The 16,652-nt window shown below is 39.8% G+C and overlaps 1 protein-coding gene across 1 annotated transcript in view; it reads left to right on the top strand.

Annotated features, from left to right (window-relative positions):
• LOC130920381 (high affinity choline transporter 1-like) overlaps window positions 1-9,731 on the top strand; it is a 41,042-nt gene extending 31,311 nt beyond the window's left edge. The window contains exons 6-9 of the mRNA XM_057843563.1: window positions 4,238-4,381; window positions 4,556-4,709; window positions 4,817-5,034; window positions 8,610-9,731. Coding sequence (XP_057699546.1) covers window positions 4,238-4,381; window positions 4,556-4,709; window positions 4,817-5,034; window positions 8,610-9,140 — 1,047 coding nt within the window. The 3' untranslated portion in view covers window positions 9,141-9,731. The remainder of the gene's footprint in view (window positions 1-4,237; window positions 4,382-4,555; window positions 4,710-4,816; window positions 5,035-8,609) is intronic.
• The last annotated feature ends 6,921 nt before the right edge of the window (window positions 9,732-16,652 follow it).

Here is a 16,652-nt window from a genome sequence, read left to right on the forward strand (position 1 = left end):
TCAAATCGTGAGGGCAGTGCCGATGCACACCTCTAATATATAGTATATAGGCGATCCAAAAAAAGTGTGCTGAGATATTGCTGGTCGCCATTCGACACCTAATACTTTCGAGTCGCATTGTATTAGCTAGCTTGTTCGTCAGCCACCCTTGTTTTGTGATCCTCTACCTTATGCAGGTATTGAGTGCATGTATTTTTGTCTTATTGGCTCGCTGCCCACCGCTTAGTTTGGTATTATTTGATCCCTGTCGACCTAATGTCACAGACACAATTTGTTTTTCCTGCTTTTCAGTGATTGTGTGTTTGTTTTGCTACCTCAAATATTGTATGGGCAATATTGGTCTTGTAGTCAGGGCATTTGTTAGAGGATTAGAATCTAGTCAAAAGGATCGGGTTTGTAATTAAAATAATAATAATAAAAATAATAATAATAAAATCTTATTTTTTAAGGGCTAAAAAGTAACAAAATAATACAGAAATACAATGGCATTCCCAAAAGAAACAAAAAAAAGTTTTTTACTCCGCAAATTTTGTTTAAAACTACAAGGATATTGATTAGTACTGTATTTGGCACAGTAAAGAATCTTGTTTGTTGGTACCCTCCTTTCAGTACTGCTGAGTTCGCAAAGTTGCCATCTAGGAACAGCTGTCACAGTAACTCTTAACCCATATTTGCTGCTCACCATAGCTGCCCTGATCATGTGCCCAGCATGATTAATTAGCCTAAATACTGAGTGCAAAAGGTCTTGATCATCGTCACCGGAGATGAGTGACCAGGCTCGCAACCCGCTATATTTAGTTTCCGTCACGGAAGCTCATGACCTTTATTGCCAGATGTACTTGGCTAGGTTGTTATTGAATGCAAATTTTTCTGAGGGAAACAAAAGGTGTAAGCTTAATTTAATACATGCTGAGTTGGCAATGAATTGCTAGCCATTAATGCAGAAATCTTACCGCTCATTGTTAGTGCTTTCAAATACACCATCTTTTTAGTGGAATGCCCCATCGTCTTTATTGACAAGGCTAAATTAAATCTGAAAATTGTCTAGCTCAGATTAAGAAACTTTCCACTTCAGTTTACATGGTGTGACGAGTCAGTTGAGGTTGAAGAGATGTCCAGATTTTGGAAATTTAAATGACAACACCTATTATTTGTCAATTTTATATTGCTGACATAATGAAAAAACAAACATTTGTAACTAGGGTTGTTCCGATCATTTTTTTTTTTTGCTCCCGATCCGATCCCGATCGTTTCAGTTTGGGTATCTGCCGATCCTGATATTTCCCGATCCGATTGCTTTTTTTTTTTTTTTTTTTTTTTGCTCCCGATTCAATTCTAATCATTCCCGATAATTTTCCCCGATCATATACATTTTGGCAATGCATTAAGAAAAAAATGAATAAAACTCGGACGAATATATACATTCAACATACAGTACATAAGTACTGTATTTGTTTATTATGACAATAAATCCTCAAGATGGCATTTACATTATTAACATTCTTTCTGTGAGAGTGATCCACGGATAGAAAGACTTGTAATTCTTAAAGGATAAACTTTGAATATTGTGAAATATTGCCATCTAGTGTATTTGTTGAGCTTTCAGTAAATGATACTGCTGCCATTTAACTTCTGCCCAAATGCATGATGGGAAGTTCAACCATGACTGTGCGTCACGGTACCAGTTGATATATCTTGTCTGCGTTGGGAAATGACATAGGGTGTTAAGAAAAAGATTGACTACTACCTTTCTTCCTCACATTGCCTCCCACGATATTTCTAATGGTTGAGAGAGGGATTCTAAGGCCAATTAGCCAATTAAAAAAAGGCTTCAAAGGCTACCAAAATTCTCTCTACCCGTTTTACATTGCCTTTTAACTCTATGAATACGTAAAATGGGGCCATTATAGATTGAACGCGAAAATGCGTGAGTGCGTAGTGCAGCGCAGGCCTTAATTGCGTTAAATATTTAAATGTTATTACCGCTGTTAACTCGATAAATTTGATAGCCTTACTTTAAGCCAAAACTACAGATGCTGGATGAGTGTAAGACATTTTGTCTGTAACGTAACATACAATACAACACACAAAACGATTTAATTTTAAAAAATAAAAAATAATTTAAAAAAAGGCATGTCCGATATTTTTTTGCCGATTCCGATACTTTGAAAATGACGTGATCGGACCCGATCGATCGGGACATCTCTATTTGTAACATCATAAAAATGTGAACATTTTGTTCATTCTTGTTTGCACCCAGAAATAAGTGGAATATTTCAAATTGTCATTAGCTTAACAAGCCATGAATCTACCAGTCCGGCCCATTTGAGATGAATTTCTATGAATGTAGGACATGAACGAAGTTGACTCCTCTTGCCATATTTTCGTACCCCATTAAATCTTGACCAGCGTAATTCTTTTCCAAGGGAAGGGGGGTTTTGGACCAGGTTTTTGTGAATACATGGAGGCATGTGCCGGTATGAGATTTGATGGTATGATAACCTTAAAATACTAGGGTATCATGTATTGCAATTATAGCTCTAAAATGTGTTATTTTGAGATGTGTGGGTTAAAAAAGAAAAACCTTTTTTCCATTGAACATGATTTAAAAAAAAAAATTCACAACATATTCTCAAATTGGAACATCAATATGAGTGTAATGTCAAAATAAGTAAAATAACAAAAAAATAAACAACTGAAATATTTTAAATAAAATTGAAATGAATACAACTTATGGACTTGAGTTGGAGTTGCTCAACTCTAGAGCAAGAACAAACAAAAAAACTGGACTTCAACAATATATGATCTAATTGATTTTATGTGAAACACATCCCACCACTACTAATATTAATATTAGTTGAATATTAATGGAGAGAGCAAGAGACAGAGTGTGCGTATGACTTGTGTCATTATTTACACATTATTATACACACGCACACACACACGCTCTCAACACAGAAAGTCGACGGAGAAAAAACACCACTAACTGTATTATGAAAATGTTATTTGAACAGATGTTTACAATGGCAGAAGACTTTACAAAAGTAGGCTAATGGTAGAGAGGAAACTAGCTATAGCCATCTTGGCATGCTGACTAGCCATGTTATTTGCCTTGTTAACAAGCTTAGGTTATAGTATTTATTTTACCATAGCTAGACACTAAACCAGCTGGAGGGAACTCTTGTAGCTGATGCCAGCTGGAGTGAACTATTGTAGCTGATGGGAAACGTTCATGACAGTGTTTACTTACTAAAATTTGTGTAAAGTGACTGATGATGGTCACATAAATGTCAAATCATGTTGGAGGCCCTGCTGTCCTTCCTTCTGTAAACCGCAGCCGTCTGTTTCTTTTCTGTTTGTTTTCGGTAGCCGAAGTACTCCCATATTAGCAACCTTTTTGAGGGGGGAGAAAGCTCAGGTATAGTTTCAACACCTTAAGCCATTGTTTCTATTCTGCAGCACCGCGCAAGACACAGGACAGAGCAACAACCGGAGGGGCAGGGGTGAGCACTGCTGCTCCAAGCCACGGATTTACGCTGCATTTTTGGGACCAAAAAATAGCGAATAGTACTAGTCGTAGGACTGAAAATTTTAGTGGTCTCGAAAACCGTCTCGTTTTCATTTCACGGTAAACCTTGAAATCGGTAACCGGCACATGCCTAACGTGGATGAAAACAAGCAAACAGGCTTCTTAGCCCTCCCATTGACAGCAAAGTGTTTGTTGGTACAGTTTCTCGTCTACCTAAAGGAAGGAGAAACTTGATTTGCTCGGAAGTTGACGCCTGCTCAGTATGATCAGATTTAATGGACAGTTTACAAGACAATGTCCAGGGTGATGCATACAATAAAGTTATGTGTACCTTTTGTCCATGAAGCTAACCTGCACCAAGTCAGTCCAAAAGGCTCTCCCCGTACTGCGGCAATATGCCTAACATTGGCAGGGTCAGGTCTACCAAATTCTAAAATAGTGCGGCATAGAAAAGAGACTCGCTGATTTTCATGCAGCAGTTTATGAAAATAGTTGGCGCCCTGTACTGTATTAGCCTTGAATGAACACTGAAAATTCTTTAACCTCATGATTCTTTTGATAGTCACCATACATACAGGAACATCTGATTCTGATGATGGTATATGCCTAACAGAAAACTGATTAAAGATTCCGAATTTCTAGTCAATCTGCAAACGTTCTCTTCTGGGTGCATATTAAATCAGCTGAGCTTCGTGTCTGTGTACACAGTGGGTGTGTATTCCTTTCCTGTGTACCAACCCTCACTCTTTGGACATCTCGCAAACTGCATACACCAGTGTTTACCAGGCCCCCTGGGTCGGCACAGTGAAATTGGATGAAGCTGGCAAGTGGTTTGATGACTTCATGCTGCTGGTGAGTCTTGGAGGGGATTTCGAAATACACAATGTACCACAATGTATAATGCAAAATACCTTAAGAGGGGCTAGATTTTATTACTTATTTCAGAAGTACTGTATCTTTAAAGTTTGTTCTGTGTTGTTTCTTAAATGTAAAAAATGACAAGGATAATTATGTTCACTGTGACAGGCTCTTGGTGGTTTGGCCTACCAAGCTTTCTACCAGAGGATCCTGTCAGCCTCATCTTACACCCAGGCTCAAGTGACATGCTTTGCATCAGCAGCCTTCTGCCTGGTGCTGGGTATCCCCTCTGTGTTGGTGGGAGCTGTGGCAGCATCTACTGGTACATGCAATTCTAATGGCAGGAATCATGCTGTAAAGACAAAAGCAATTTGTATTTCTTACTCGTTCTTGTTACTGATCACACCCGCCTATTTAACAATTCTGTAGATTGGAACTCGACAGCCTATGGACTGCCAACTCCGTATGACAAAGGCGAAGTAGGTTCAATCCTCCCTATTGCACTGCAATTCCTCACGCCCACCTACGTGTCCATCATCGGTATCGGCGCTGTTGCTGCTGCTGTCATGTCTTCGATGGACTCAGCCCTGTTGTCCTCTGCATCGCTGTTCTCCTCCAACATCTACAAGAACATCATCAGGAAGCAGGTGAGACCATCTACATCGTGGAATCGCAGGTAGTTATTTCAATATTTATATCAACTTGCCCTACAAGATGGACAATCGTGCCAATACTATACAGAAACAAGGCAATACCAAGGATTTATAATGTTTGAAAGTCAAATTACCCGCGCATACATTGATAATTCAAAGAATCAAAAATACAGGTACTCCCCGGGTTACGACATACCAGACTTACGTGATTTCGACTTTGATGCCGGAGTCCGCCATTTTCTCTCCGATGTGTATTTTTTTTAAGTCGCGTAACAGTGTCTTGTCTGCCACCTCTCAGCTTTGATGGTAAGTACAGTATATTATTCGTCATTTAATTTTGCTATCTATTAAATATAAATGGTTGCTTTCTAATTACTATGTACTGTATATCTGGTATTTGATTATACTATATGTGTGGTCCACTTTCTTTTGTTGCACTTGGACTTGTTTGATGTCATGCCAGCGCTACTTTGTTTGTTGCGAGTGTTGCCTCCACTTTGGGAAGAGGGGTTGAACGCCAGTTAACGTTACAAGAAGGCAGAGAAAGGGTAAATTACGTAGGCTCGGCGATGCTCCCCCATTAGCTCGCTATCAACCCGCTAGCTTATTGAGCAGCGTTTGTTTTCATCGCTGGACAGGTGCGACTAACAGCTGACATTTTCCTTTTTGAATTGTCCAAGATTTAGCCCTTGTTCCCCTCGTTATTATTTTGGAGCCATTGAGATGTTTTTATAAGCAAATATAGGTATGTGTCTATTGACTTTATAGCATTATTGTACGCTGTGTCATGATTGTATTTTCTAAATGTATGTTCATAATTTGTCGGTTACAAATGTCAGTTGTAAGAACTATGGTGTGATGGACGTTAAGGGAGGGAAGAAATACCTTATTTTTTACTTCATTAATATGACTTATAAAACATGTTTTTGGATAGTTATTTTGAGTTTAAGGTTACTTAAAGCATTAATTCCTACTTGCGCGGAAATTTTGGTGAAGTCGCTAGCGTAAAAATGGAACTCGTTCATAAACCGGGTTGTTGATTTTTTTTTTTTGTTTGTTTGTTTTTTACTGTTGGACGCTTGGTATGCAAGTGGGGAAAGTGGCACAAAGCCAAAAAAGTGCACCAGAGTGACCAAAACATTGACTTATTTCAACTAAACAAAGGAGGGTACACTGTTGTGTCCTGTCTCTTCAATGCCAAGCTTGGCTGCACGTCGGCCGTGAATGAACACCTAAAGCGCCATCATCCAGTTGTAATTTTGGAAGACGACAGGAGACAATTACAAGCTGGCAGATTGTAAGTCCATCTAACTAACTAATAGGGATGGGAATCGAGAACCAGTTCCTATAGAGAACCGGATCCGTGTGTTTTCATTCCATGGAATCGTTTGGCAGTTTATCTAACAATTCTCTTATCAATTCCAACCAGCACGAATTACGTCACGTGTTCTCCACTGCTGGAGACACCATAAGTCCAGAAAGATCATGTATCCTTCCTGAAAAAGCACACATGCTCATTTTTCTGCAAAAGAATTGTTAATTTTGCACATTTGCACTACACACTGTTCTGTTGTATTTGACAGTATTTATCTTTTATTATTTTTTGAGTGCTATCAGCTCATATGTCCTTTTAAAAATGAGGAATTTTTTATTTGTATTACAAAAATGTTTCAGTAAAATGTTACACATTCTTGTGTATTTGCCACATTTACATAGTGCAACAGTTAACATTGAGGCTTTGGGCCTCTTTTGACCTCGTTGTGAGTTTGTAAGGGTGTGACTTCTGATTAAACAAACTCGATGCCAATCAAAATGTTTGTTCTTCTTTTTCCCCAAATTAGAATCGATAAGAGAATCGATAAGAATCGAATCGTTAAGCAATATCGATAATGGAATCGGAATCGTAAAAATCGTATCAATTCCCATCCCTACTAACTAACTTTATTGAAGTTGCTAAGCCTGTCACAATATGCAATGAGTCCATTTATCGCACGGTAAATAAAAATGAGGACAGTAATTTTCACGGCTGCATTTTATTGTCGCATGCGTGCATGCATACATTTGTGCGTGCGTGCTGATGGCATATGAGACAGCAGTTCCTTTCACAGATGTTTATTGGTCATCACCACGCCGTAGAATTAAAGTTCAGACATACAAAATAAGGAAACACATCTATATTAAACACTGTAAATGTTAGCATTGCTACATTGAGGCTTATGGGGATAAAAGACAACCTACTTTATTTAGCCTGTTATAAATTATTGGCAGTCTTCTCCAAAACGCAAACTTGCGTATAAAAAAGGTGGCACTTCAAAAAAAAAAAAAATGCTGGTTAACGAAAAAAATGAACAAAAAAAATTGATTACTGACACAACATGCAATGACATAAAGAGCTTTTTTTGCGGAGTTTTTTTTTTTTTAGCGAACGCACTTCCGGTGAACATTTCAAAATAAAAGCACGTCTTGTTCGTCATACAAATAACGATTTCTGGAGTTAATCCCACATACTTCAGAATTCAGATTCTACACTCTTTTGCACTAGTCAATGCTATCAGCATTTGACCTCATTGTTTATTTGTGATTTATTATTACTATTTACGTGTTTATTTTGTACTTTAGTAAATAATTGAAGTGTTCCAAAATGTTTTTGTGAATTAATTAGCGTCATCAAAAATGTCTTCGCTAAATTAGTAAAATACCAAAAAAGGGAGGGGAGATTATAAAATTAGTCGACTAATCGTAAAAATAGTCTGCTGTCTCATCGGGAGAAAATTAGTCGTTTGGGACAGCCCTAGTTGTACAGTCTATGTACCGGAACATATTTCCTCCACATCCTTCTCATCTTTTTAACCCCTGACCCATTTTCATGCCTGCATATCTGCTGGAAAGCCACCGGGGCTCCATTCACACCACCGGGTGGATTTTTTTCTTGCCTAATAATTTTGTGTAGCTGTTCACAATGCACAAATATGCAACTCACAAGGGAACACTTCCGTGACATCACAGGCATGCACACTGCGACAAGTGTGACACATCGTAACGTGTCACCGTGTTTACGGAAGTAAATATGGTCCCTTTGGGAGGTCTCAGCCTTCATGTTTTTATGGCAACTTTTGAGGATTTTTAAACTGATAGCCTCAAGTCCACCCTTACTCATTCGCATTGTTTGTTTTTTCGATCAATGATGACATATAGATGTGAACGGATGAGCGTTTATTGTACAGAAGAATCATATATCCGATTTAATATCTACATATAAAAGAACCCAGGTCAGATTTGTAAAAATCTGAATTGGATTGTTCATACTGCATGAAAATATCAGATACATGTCGCATATTAGCAAAGAAACACAGAATTCACCTGCAGTGTGAACGTAACTGTGGAGTCACCAGTGATTGAATATTTTGTTTTAAAAATGGCTGTTTTCATTAAATCCCTAAAGAATGTTCCTCATATTGAGATACCACACTATTCCGGTTTATGGTTATTGAGTCTGTTCTGATATCCGATGACAGTAGATGGTCTTGCTATTAAAACCACATTTTGAAGTACTGTCTCTCTCGTCTCAGGCATCAGACCGTGAGATGCAGTGGGTGATTCGTATCTCGGTGGTGGTTGTCGGTCTCGCTGGCACAGGTCTCACCTTCTTGGATAGCAGTGTGCTGGTCTTCTGGCTTGTGGGTGTGGACATGTCATACACCATCATGTTCCCTCAGCTGGTCTGCGTCCTCTTCTTCAAGATCTCTAATGGCTACGGCGCTACTGTAGGCTTCTTAATGGGAATTACCATGAGGGTCATGAGCGGCGAGCCCCTCGTCGGCCTCCCACCCGTCATCCACTTCCCTGGTCTCCGGAAGAATGCAGAGGGAAAGTTGACCCAATTCTTCCCCTTCCGCACTGTGATCATGGTCTCCTCGCTGATCAGTATCCTGCTCGTCTCATGGGTTACAGCCACGCTTTTCAACAGTGGTCTTTTGCCCGACAAGCTGGATGTGTACAAGGTCAAAAACAAGGAAAACAGTCTTGCAGAAGAGAGGAACACTGAAGATAACGAAGAGGGCACAGTATCCAAGCAGCTACTGGAGACCACCAGCTGCTGAGGAGCCTACCAGGCAAAACCTGACGTGACAGGAGCTCGACATGCTTTTCTGCTCATTGGGAGTTCGCGGCCAGCCATTGACAACAGGGGCTTAACATTGTCAATAGAAACTGGACAGAAGCTGTGAATTTGTATCACATACTGTACAGGGCAACATTGGCAACATGTCTCCTGAACCCCTTAGCACCTGTCTTTAATTTTTTTCTTTAATCAGCTTCCTTCTAAAATCAAATAAGCAATTGAAAGTGACATCTTAGTTTGTGTATGATAGCTAACTACTCATAAACCAGTATAGCATTTAATGTGATTTATTAAAAATGTCCAATAATTACTGAGCCTTGTTTTCAGCTAATCACACATCTTTGCATTGGACAGAAGGAGCACAGCCTTTTAAAATGATTTCCATTTGGAAAAGAGTTTATAAAATGTTTTATGTGTATTACGGATTTTGGATTTGTACAGATTTGTAGAAATATATTCTATCACACTAGCAAGTATACTTCCTTTTTGGATTTAAATGTAGTCCCGAGACTTAACTGCGCATGCAACACTTTTTGACCATCTCTAAAAAAAAAAAAAAAAAGGAAAGGAATACATACTGATGAATATTGAACAAGTTTAGAATTCCCCTATAACAGGTATGTTGTGATTCTACAGGTCTGTTTTATTATTATTATTATATCCTACATGTTGTCAATCCTGTAATAACTACAAAAAGGCAATCACTGAAATAAATTGGATTCAGCACAGTTAGTTTGTGGTATTTAATACATTTCTATTTTGTTTGACACTCCAAATATTGTATTCAGTGGCTGTGTTATGTGAACAACCTCATCGTTCCCACATGACATTGCAACTTTGTCAGTATTAAAAAGAAAGGTACACTAAAAAAAAAAAAACTTGATTTTTGACTGTTCTTTACTCATCCAGAACCAGTTAAGTGAACATGTCCATAATGTGAATGCAATTTTCTCAAGCTGTAGAACTATCAACAGAGCCAAACCTTTTAAAAGCCATTGCATTTTCAACTTACTGTGACAATGAAGGAATCCCCAAGTTGTGTCACCTTGTCTTGATGCAGTCAGTGATGCAGAACTGTAAGCAATTATCAAACATAGTATACACAAATGTGATTGAGAAACACTAAGCATTCTGATATCTATTTAACATGTTTTGATGTGTTTTACGAGAATGTAAATTTTGTGTATTCCTTAACTGATGAGCCTTCATTTGGTTTCATCACTTGTTCTGACTGAGCCTTTCAAGTATTTTCTTAATAACACTGGAAACCGGTCCGCCTCATCTGTTGTTTGATTGATACCGTAAAGCTGGTGTATTAACAAATTATGTAGTGACTCAAAAGCTCAACGCATGATTCTGAATGTCATTGAAAACAAATTGTCAGATGGTCAAAATCTGTTTTCCAAAGACTTCTTTTACAATCAAAACAGAACTCATTGCATGTTTCGTTTTAATAGATGTGAGTTCTTAATGTATTATATTCCTGTACAGCTGAATCCCAATTTGTACATTGATTCCTATTTTTATATCAAGGTGGATAGCCATGCGTTGTTAGTTTTAGAGGAACAAAACAATTGTTTTTGTATCGTAAGTGAATAATGTCTAAGTAAAATTTTCCCTCAGTTTTGCTTTTAAAAATGAATGTAGAGCCTGTTATCACTTTGTTTTGTCATGTTTAAAATTGACCTTTTATAGTTGGCCTGCACTTTTCAGCAGTGTAACATGTCTTTGTCATCACAATGAACACTGCTACTCATAGCACTACATGCAACTTCAGAAATTGGCCTTACCGTTGGACAAGTAGATCATATATTTGGCATTCTGACTTTATTTGGTCACTTTTGGGGCAGTAATATTTAAGATAAGATAATCCAACGTTGGGGGTTTCCAAAAATAAAATGTTCTTGACTGGTTTTAGTTTTACAAACATTCTTCTTGTCTGTATGTGGTTTTATACTATTATGCATGTCAATTCTCTGTAACTGTTTGAATGTATAAAGAAATTGTTAAGGCTGTTCTCTCTTGCCACTTAGCAAGGTCCTACTTTGTATTCAATGTAAATCCCCATGGGGTGAGCTTCTGTCAATAAAAGCTGATCTAAAATAACTTCCAGCCTTTTATGTGTCGTGAAAACCAAGGATGTGGCATTAATTGGATATTCACTTTGATTTGTTTTATGTAGAGTTCTCCCTCAACTCCAAAATGTATTTTATTGCATTGCCTTTCATGAGACAAACTGGCAAGATAGTTCAAGAAGATACTGTATAAACTAGGGATGTCCCGGTCACATATTTTTGCATCTGAGTCCAGTCACATGATTATGAAAATCTGCAGATACCGAAAAAAAAAAAACTTGTTCCTGTCCAACCGTGTCACCTTCATAATGTGAATTATTTTTTAACAATAACATAGAAAAATGCTTGTGTTTATTAAATGCTTCATTGAGTCCTCAAATCTGCTCACACTGCTGAGAATAGCCTCTCACTTACACGATGAGTTGCCACAGCACTAATGTTTAACATGTCACGGCCCTGCCCTGCCTGTTATGGGTAGCTCCCTCATCAGGCAGAGGCCAGGTGGGTTGATTGAAGGCACCTGGGCTTAAAAGCCTTTCTGCTCTCCCGTCCAGGTTGGTTGGTTGTTTCTCGTTGGTTGTTTAGGGGCTTTATATATTCACACATACATATCCATCCATCCATATCCAGACACCACTGTTTACAACCATACACACACCCTCATTGTTCTTATTTTGAATAAATAATTTAATTGGCCCATACCTGTGTCTCGGCTCCCTTCATTTTGTCATGTGCTTGGGCATGTGACAAGTGGGGGCTCGTCTCGGCTCCCCTCATCTTGTCGCATGCCCATGCACATGACAAAATGAGGGGAGCCAAGAATACTTCGGGTACAGGAAAGTTACAGACAGCTGCGGCTGAGGTGGGTCAACCGACAGCAAAACATGTTTGTGGGGGGCTACCAGAGAATTGCCTGGCACGAGCAGACTTCTCCCTGTAATTTTTAAACAACGGGAGAACAGTCCGGGACCCAGCTCAGTGGCCTCTCGAGCCCGAACGAAAGTAACCGAGCAATCAGATTAGTTCATTTGCGTGGCATGTTCTTAACAAGCAACATCACTCTTGCGCATCGGAAGTCATCTCCACAGCAACACAAATGGCGAACGGGTGGGCCAAGAATATATTCCAATCCGCGGTAAATTCAGTTTTGAATAACCAAAAACATCGAGACGCTAAAACAAACAGTCTGTCTCACGCTAGCCATGTCGAATAAACTTCTCCGCTCTTCTCGTATGTTTATTTCCTCGCACTAGAGTTTTTTGTCGCTTTCCCAACGACACGTCCGTCCTTTGCTGATTGCTTCACTCCGCTGTCTGTTTGCTGTGGCTTTCTCCGCCCTGGAAATTTGATTCACGGAACAGTCGCCACTCTATTGCTGGAACAGGGGTGAGTCTGGAGTTCCAGGCAAACCAGAGAAGGCAATATCTCCAATATGATTTCGCATTTACTTAAAATAAAGGTTAGTAAACGCTGCAATCAGCGTTTTCCAAAGGCTACGAGAGTTAACTTCAGCGTGTGTAGTGTGTCTAGCAGTGGTAAAACACTGTAACGTAAACTTGTTAACGAGGCAGATAACGTAGCTAATTAGCATGCCAATTTTATTTAGAATATTTCATTTATTTTATATTTAACTTAACATTATACTTATATTCCAATTCGCTAATATGTTTTGAACAATCAAAATCCTGTGCAGTGGGAAAAAAAGTTGTTTTTGTAACCCACCAAAACATTGCAGAGCTGTAATTGCAATACCATGAAACTGATATTAATTTCTATATTTTTGCTTAAGGTTATCATACCATCAAAATCTCATACCAGCACATGCCCAATATACAGTAACAGGTAATAACTCAAAAAAGCAATATGGTCACAGTACAGTGGACTGTTAAAGTGCCTGTGACACAAAAAAAGTGTTAGGTTTTGTGTTGGTTTTTTCCTAGTGTGACTTGTCCCTGTGCTTACCCATTGATTTCACCTGTTGTACCTGCTCCTAGTGAGTCCTCCTGTATTACCCAGCTGTTCCTCATTGTCTCGTTACCCTGTGTCTGCATGTGTGTGTGTGTGTGTATATATAAGCACCCAGTTTCTTTTCACTCCTTGTTGCGTCACTTGCCACGTTTACATGGAGCCAAATATTCCAATTACAATCGGAATATTTGTTCAAACCGAATAAATGTGTTCCATATAAACACCTCATTCGGAATGAACAGGCCCAAACCGAATGGAATTTCATTCCGATTCACAGGGGTGGAATATTCCTTTTCCCAAACCGATTAGAAGTAAAATTATATCATGTAAACAGGGAAGCGGAATGGTGTCTGGTTGCGTTCTTTCAGCACATGCTCCGTACTGACATGGTGACGTCACTTGGTGACGTAAGTAACGTCACATGCAACATGGCTTCCAAGCACACGCACAGCGCACCCACGCAACTTTTTAAATGAACGGCGTGTCATTCTGAAGTTTTGTTTCCACTCGAAAAGTTAGAACAGCAGCTGATCTGACGATCGATCTCCATGTTTTGCAACGGGACGCTTTGTTTTGATTGATCTGCGCATGTCAGACGGCAGTTGTCAAACGTCCTTTCGGAATAAAGGCAGACATGTAAACGCTGGATCGGAATAGATGAAGTGACATGTAAACAGCTGATGTGAAATTTCCATTCGGAATGATTTGAATCGGTATGAATAAAAGTCAGCATGTAAACGTGGCTATTGTCAATGTCAGAGTCTCCGTCAAAGTCTATGTCAATGCCCATGTGCTCGTCAGTGTTCTCAAGTTTTCTCCATCCAAGTCCTTCTGTTCCTCAAGGTAAGTTTTTTTATATCAAGACTTTTGTTAGTGACCTGAGTTTTGTTTGTTTCTGTGTTTTTTGGATCCCCACAATATTGGTTGATACTTTGTTTTTGTTAGCCTTAATTAAATCATTTTGCACTGCCGGTCTGCCTCTCTGCTTACTTTTCCCCTTATTTGGGTCCACACAACCTGCCTGCCCCGAATTCCTGACAAAAAGCATGTTTATTTCTTATTACATGTGCTATTTTATGCTCCTGAATGAAATGGACCATTTGGATGTGTGCAGAAGCGATCGATAGATTCCATTTTTGGATCCCTCGCTACGAATATGAGTCTTCCAACCACAGTCTCGGATTGAGGAAGAGGCGAATGTGACGTTAACGGGAGACATCTTCACTCTAAAATGAATGGGCAAATCAAGTATGACAATGGAGCGACGATAGGACGGACGACGAAGTGAGTAAGCTACATGTTTTATATAATGTCAAATACTGGGTTCATGGCACGTTTTAATAAGGAGGTGGCTTGCATTTTGTGGGTGACAATGCTCCATGTCCAATGAGAAGGCGGGACTGGCGGCCTCCCTCGGCCGACCCTCTCGTCTACGGTTCTCGATTGTGTCGAGATTTCCACCCCCCTCGTACCTCTTCGCGTGCCAGGCGAGAGAGCGCTATCCCCAGCTTGGGCCCGGGGAGTCCCCCGCTTTTGTCTGCGGTTCTCGATCGTGTAGAGACTTCCACCCCTCTTGGCCCTCTTTGTGTTCCCGCCGAGAGAGTGACATCCTCGGCTTGGGCTTGGGCGGTCACGCGCTCCGACGTCGGCCAGTTTGTCCACCGAGAATGCGCCATTTGCAGTGTTCGTTCCCCAGCTTCGTCACCGGCTAAGAGCACTCCTGCCGGGGCAGCAGCAGGGGTACGTCGAGCTGAAACTTGCGTGTCACCGGGGGCTGGCCAATCGGTGAAGGCTATCCCCCCCCCCGGCCATGTGTGAGATGATTCGGGGTAGTTTTGTGCGAATATCCGTTTTCGAAAGGCGAGGAAGAGACTTGGAAGAGCTGCTCGGTTCGGGTTAGCATGTAGCCTAGCTCTCACACTCTTGTTTACACTCTTTCCTCCTGTAATGACAGGAGGGGCTAAACGGCAGATTAAAAGACTCATTTCTCGGCATCTGCGCTTTGCCAAATTGTTGTATAGAGTCGAATCGTCTCAAAATATGATTTGAACTCTAACAATAATGTTATTTAAGAATTTTTTTTTCATCGTGTCACAGGCACTTTAAGCTCTGGGGAAATGAGGGCATCCAAAGGCAGATGACTGCATGACAGGCTGTGATCAACAAACGTTTAGAGACTCTAGCCTGAGGCATCAGACCAGCTGACAAGGCTCAGGGAAGAATCAGACTTGAGGATCCATCAGGGAGCGTGTAGAGACTGGTCCTGGGACGAGAGCAAAAAAATCATTAGGAAGGAAATCGTAGGAAAATGTAAACAACACGTGATGCAACTGACAGCGGAACTGGACGAGTTGACCTGACTGAAGTAAGGCATCCACTGGTTTTATAGGTGGATGATGGTGATAGCCTGCACCTGTGGCCGCTCCACCTGTCTGACGTCCAACCTGTAATATGCCAAAACATGTACCCCTGCTCGAGGTCGGCCCTGGTCTCAGGAGGAAGGGGCAGAGGCCCTAACAGTGGACTAGTAGGCAATACATCTCGCTCACAGCTGAATTTACAGGCAAGTAAAAATTCAAATTTAAATATAAAGAAATTTCATAACGGAGTGAACAGAGAGAGAAGAAAAACACTGCCTTGGAAATAGAGCTGTTGGTGAAATATTACCAGAGCTGAACTGAAAATTTGTGGTTATTAAAAGCCCCAAAACAAGTTACTGAGATCACTTTAGGGACTTAAATATAATACATTGGCTGCATGTGAATCAACTGTCAAAAAACAACTTGTTATTTTTGTTCAATTTGATGACATGGAGACTCACTATTTGGATAGAGTCACAATGTTTCTGTTTGCCACAAGTCAAACGCTTAGATGGAGGGAAGTGGGGATTAAGTACAGTACTTGACTTGTTAGTACAAGCACAAATCCGTGAAACAACCACTAATCCACATTCTAAATACACTGCAGTCGTTAAATAAATGCTACACTAATGTTCTGCTTTTCAAAAAGCAATGGAAGGTTGAAATGTTTGCAGCACTTATTATTTTTATTTTCATATACTAATTGAGTCGGATGCATGATTACATTCATTTATTCTGTAACACCATGTTTATTAACCCTTAGATGCACAAGAGACTGGACCCTATACTCTTCCATAAGTGGGTGAAAAATGAGAGTCAATGTGTTTTTATGCCATTTTGGTTAATAATAAGCACTTGTATGATATTTAGTGGTATGTTTAGGACCACACAAGAATGATTCCATGTTTGAAATATCTTTCTTTTCAACATTTTTGAAAAAGAAAATTAGAACAGTGTAGACTACATCCCCTTTTGTATTACGGTATATCATTAATGATAAAGAGCTTCCATGCATATTTTTGGTGAGACAATGGTGCTAAATCAGTACTTCTCAAATAGTGGGGGGCGCAGAGCGATGCCAGGGGTGGC

This window comes from Corythoichthys intestinalis, chromosome 8 (assembly GCF_030265065.1).
Source record: "Corythoichthys intestinalis isolate RoL2023-P3 chromosome 8, ASM3026506v1, whole genome shotgun sequence".
NCBI classification, from domain to species: Eukaryota; Metazoa; Chordata; class Actinopteri; order Syngnathiformes; family Syngnathidae; genus Corythoichthys; species Corythoichthys intestinalis.